Raw genomic sequence first — 4,961 nt, 5'->3', positions numbered from 1 at the left:
AAAAAAAAAAAAAAAAAAAGAGAAAAATTAACCAAGTATGGTGGCACATAACTGTAGTTTTATCTACTTGGGAGGCTAAGGCAGGAGGACTGTTTAAGCCCAGGAGATTGAGGTTACAGTGAGCTACCATGACAATACTGCACTCTAGCTTGTGACAGATGGGTGACAGATGGAAACTCTGTTTCCAAAACAAACAAAAAGACAGGCTCATGGCTCATAGCTCAGTTAGTAGGGCGCCAGCCACATACACTAAAGCTGGCAGGTTTGAGCCCAGCCAGGGCCAGCTAAACAACAATCATGACAACCTCAACAAAAAACAGCCAGGTGTTGTGGTGGGTGCCTATAGTCCCAGCTACTCAGGAACCTGAGAGAAGAGAATCACTTGCACCCAGAAGCTGAAAGTTGCTGTGAGCTGTGACGTCACAGCATTCTACCAAAAGTGACAAAGTGAGAATCTGTCTCAAAAAAAAAAAAAAACCCTGCCCTGCTAAAACTGAATAATAATAATAATAAAAGACCATTAAGAGTGAGGAATTTGGGGGGAGGGCATATTCTTCATTCTCCATAATCTATTTTTTTTTTTTTTTTTGAGAAAAGGCCTCAAGCTGTCATCCTAGTAGAGTGCTATAGCATCAGAGCTCACAGCAACCTCCAACTCCTGGGCTCAAGCGATTCTTCTGCCTCCGCCTCCCAAGTAGCTGGGACTACAGGCGCCCGCCACAACACCTGGGTATTTTTTGGTTGCAGCCGTCATTGTCGTTTGGCGGGTTCAGGCTGGAGTCTAACCCACCAGCTCAGGTGTATGTTGCTGGCGCCTTAGCCGCTTGAGCCACAAGGGCCGAGCCCCGGCCTTTTTCATTAATTTTCTCTACCTCTACCTCTTTTGGCTGTGGTGTGCTCAAATTAGGAATAAAAAATGAAAGTGAAGTACTACACTGAATTTACCAGACTTACTGGGAAAGTGAAAAATGAGTTAGCGATGAGCCCAAGAAGGTGCTTAGCCACTTACCCAGAGATTTATTTAATGAGAATGGATCGCAGGTTTCCACAGGTCTTTCCACTGCCAGTAAGAAGACAGTCGTGTAACTTGGGTCCCTTTTTTTCACTAGTCAACAGTCACCCTCACCTACACGCGGAGTACATATTTGGCACTCAACAAATCTTGACTGAATGAAAACCAAACTCACTCATTGATAGTCAACCCCGGAGTTAGGGACCCACAAAATTTACCTCCAAAAAGCGTTACCAGCTAACTGAAAGAACTGAGAAAGTAGAGAGAAAAGTTCTGGGGATCTCTGTAAAGATCGGAAACAATCAAGGGCCAATGGGGCCTACACCAACCCAACTTCCCAAAGAAAACTTAAGGGCTCAGTAGACCCAACCGCGGCTAGTCGGCTTGGGCCTCCATAAGGAGGCACCTGACAGGCCGCAGATCCATAGCCTCCCAGCCGGGGGCGCTGACAGATCTGGGGGTGTTCCCCCAAAGTTAGTACCTGCGAAGCTGGGGCCCAGAGAGCGGATCGGGACTTTCATTACGGAGGCCGGGGCCTGGGGCCGGCCAGCCGCGCCTTCTGCCTGAGGGTTCCGCGCTCCGGGGTTGCAGTGACAGCACAGATCGCAGATAGATACCTCACACTTCAGCAGGCTCCTGGCTCGCAGGCCTCGGCGTCTCGCCCCCAAGATAGCGCGAGTTGTCGCACTCACGTCGACTGGCACTCTACAGGGATTCCCTCACTAGCCAAGTTATCACTCCTGCCTGAAGCCCAGCAGCCGGTAGCTTCCCGGCGCCGCCATCATCAGTGTTTGTTTTCATCTGCTTCAGCGAAGGCGGGGGGATAGGGGTGGGAGGGGAGGAGGAATAAAGCTACAGGGGAAATTCAGATGCTTAGAATCATCCGCACTTTCGCAACATCACGGGCGTCTTGTTTAGTCTGTTAAATCTTCAAAAATCTACATGAAAGTTGATTTCCTTTCCATCTAGCCCTTATTCTATTTTTCTAGGCGCCTCAGGGAATAAGAAAAACAGAAAGAGGGGTCTTTAAAAGAGCGAGACCAGGTGGGTCGCCTGTGGAATGTGCGTCGGCGAAACGCAGGTCGCAGTGGCAGCGGCAGCGGGGACGCGACGTGGGGCGGGCACTGACGCGAAGGAGGCGGTGCCGCTGTTGCGAACCGTGGCGGCTGGAGCGCGGTGGCCGGTTCCGGAGGAGGGCCGGACTGGGCTTGGTGGGTGGGGAGTGCGGCTGGGAACCTGGCGGCAGCGGAGAGGTGGGTGATCGGACTTGGCTGACTTTGAGTGGCACAATCAGCTCCCGCACCTGTGTCTCCCAGCTTCTTTCGCTCTTTGGTTGGCAAACCTGTTCGGTTTTCCCTGCTTCCTTAGCCCTCACCCTCACAATTTGGATTTCTTGGGATGAGGTGAAAGCCTGTTGGTATAGCACAGAATGTACGTCCGCCAGGCTGGTACGTGTACTTTTTATACCCTCCTCCCTTGTTAGAATGGTTTGAGCACCCCCACATCTATACCGAACTTATCAGGTAGAGCCAGAGAGCTATGGATAATGAAACCTTTGAGTAATCTTTATCCAGGTAGTTCTGACTTTTCTCAGCTGCTTCTTGGCTTATATAGTTAGGAGCAGACCTCTTTTACCTTGTGAGTAATTATGCCATTACCTCCATTAATCTTCTGCTGTTCTTAGTTGAAATGCCAGGTATTAAATGAGCCACCGAGTTTAAATTCCCTTTATCTTTCAAAGCAGAGCAAGTCTAATGTGTAGCTATGAGTTAGTGGAGAAAAAGCTAGTTACAAGTGCATCTTTTGCCTTAATAAAAATGGAAATTTGCAGAAAAGGGGCTGTCGTAGCTTTTGAGTCACTTTAAAGTTTTTGGTAGGTTTCTAACATTTTTTCTTCTAACCTTTACAGAGAGAAGATTATAAATGCCAGACCCACTTAAGTGATGGTTAACTGTTGAATTCCGATGCTTTCTTAAATACCTTCTTATACCAACATCTCCATCAGAAGAAGGTCAGCAAAAGTAGCAGAGAGAAGGAGAGACAACGTTCACATTTACCATGGCTATACCAATAACAGTGCTTGACTGTGACCTCTTGCTGTATGGCCGAGGTCACCGAACATTGGACCGCTTTAAGCTAGATGATGTGACTGATGAATACTTGATGTCTATGTATGGGTTTCCTCGACAGTTTATTTATTACTTGGTGGATCTCTTGGGGGCAAGTCTATCTAGACCTACTCAGCGATCCAGGGCTATTAGCCCAGAGACACAGATCCTTGCAGCATTGGGCTTTTATACCTCAGGTTCCTTTCAGACTCGAATGGGAGATGCTATTGGAATCAGTCAAGCCTCTATGAGTCGTTGCGTTGCCAATGTCACCGAAGCACTTGTGGAAAGGGCCTCACAGTTCATTCGCTTTCCAGCTGATGAAGCCTCCATGCAGGCTCTGAAGGATGAATTCTATGGGTTGGCAGGGATGCCAGGAGTTATAGGGGTGGTTGACTGTATCCATGTGGCGATCAAGGCGCCAAATGCTGAAGATCTCTCCTATGTGAATCGCAAAGGTCTGCATTCTTTAAACTGCCTTATGGTGTGTGACATCAGAGGGGCACTAATGACTGTGGAGACAAACTGGCCAGGTAGCCTACAGGACTATGCTGTACTGCAACAGTCTTCTCTCAGTAGTCAGTTTGAAGCTGGAATGTACAAAGATAGCTGGTTTCTTGGTAAGTTTGTAGGTGTAAATTTTCATTTTGTAGCCACAGAAAAGTTATATATGTAGCAAAGTAGAATGAAGCAGGCATTTGTAGACCTGCGTCTCAGTCTTGTACCTTCTTGTGAAGCCTCAGGTAAGAACTCTGAACCTTCATTTTTTAAAGTCAACATTCAAAAGACATTTATTAAGATTTGAAAACAGGCCAGGTATAGTGGCTCATGCCTATACTCCTAGCATTCTGGGAGGCCAAGGTGGGTGGATCACTGGAGTCACCAGTTCAAGACCACTCTGAGCAGGAATGAGACCCTGTCTCTACTAAAAATAGAAAAACTAGTTGGGTGTTGTGGTGGGCACCTGTAGTCCAAGCTAATCCAGACACTGAGGCAAGAGGGTTGCTCAAGCCCAAGAGTTTGAAGTTGCTATGAGCTGTGACTCCAGGGTACTCTACCCAGGGCAAAGAGTGAGAATCTGTCTCAAAACAAGCAAAACAACAACAACAACAAAAGCCACTATTAAATCTGTGGAATAGTTCTAGATTTGTCAAACCTAAAACTAGCCGTGATATCCCTTTGGCTTTTAACATTTTGACCTAGGGTGTCATCCTTTCCTGTCTTCATTTTCATCTGTCCCTTCAGAGTGTATTACCCATGCTGTATCATTCAGCTGACCTCAAGTGATACTCCTACCTTGGCCTCCCAAAGTACTAGGATTATAGGTATAAACCACTATGCCTGGACAGATTTGGTTTTCTTTAGCTATCAGCTTTTTTCTTTGTTGGCTTTTTGTTGTTGTTGAGACAGAGTCTCACTATGTTGCCCTCAGTAGAGTGCCATGGCGTCACAGCTCACAGCCACCTCAAACACTTGGGTTTAAGTGACTTTTGTGACTCAGCCTCCAAGTACCTGGGACCACAGGCACCTGCCACAATGCCCCGCTATTTTTTTTGTTGTTGCAGTTGTTATTGTTATTCAGCTGGCCTGGGCCGGGTCTGAACCCACCACCCTCTGTATGTGGCTGGCACCATAACCACTGTGCTACCCGGTGCCAAGCCTCTTTGTTGTTTTTTGTTTGTTTGTTTTGTTTTTTTGCAGTTTTTGGCCAGGGTTAGGTTTGAACCTGCCACCTCCAGTATATGGGGCCGGCACCCTACTCCTTTGAGCCACAGGTGTCGCCCCACCTCTTTATTGGTTTTTTAACCAAAGATATTCTCAGCCAAGACACATGTCTTCCT

At 47.3% G+C, this 4,961-nt stretch overlaps 2 protein-coding genes across 6 annotated transcripts in view; one reads left to right on the top strand and one right to left on the bottom strand.

Moving 5' to 3' along the window:
• The window catches only part of ATG13 (autophagy related 13), a 57,310-nt gene extending 55,459 nt beyond the window's left edge, over positions 1–1,851 (bottom strand). For 2 of the 5 annotated variants that reach the window (XM_023509558.1, XM_023509538.1), the window contains exon 1: positions 1,494–1,851. The gene's annotated coding sequence lies outside the window, so the exon portion shown is untranslated. Of the gene's footprint in view, positions 1–1,009; positions 1,127–1,493 lie in introns of all 5 variants that reach the window. The other 3 variants (XM_023509541.1, XM_023509545.1, XM_023509553.1) reach the window with 3 other exon arrangements.
• Positions 1,852–3,070: 1,219 nt separating this feature from the next.
• HARBI1 (harbinger transposase derived 1) overlaps positions 3,071–4,961 on the top strand; it is a 2,893-nt gene continuing 1,002 nt past the window's right edge. The window contains exon 1 of the mRNA XM_012801835.2: positions 3,071–3,740. Coding sequence (XP_012657289.1) covers positions 3,071–3,740 — 670 coding nt within the window. The remainder of the gene's footprint in view (positions 3,741–4,961) is intronic.

Source organism: Otolemur garnettii, unplaced genomic scaffold (assembly GCF_000181295.1).
Source record: "Otolemur garnettii isolate 467f Iridium unplaced genomic scaffold, OtoGar3 scaffold00001, whole genome shotgun sequence".
In the NCBI taxonomy this organism is placed as follows: Eukaryota; Metazoa; Chordata; class Mammalia; order Primates; family Galagidae; genus Otolemur; species Otolemur garnettii.
Note: the sequence above shows the minus strand (reverse complement) of the source record. Positions and strands in the feature narration are given on the sequence as shown.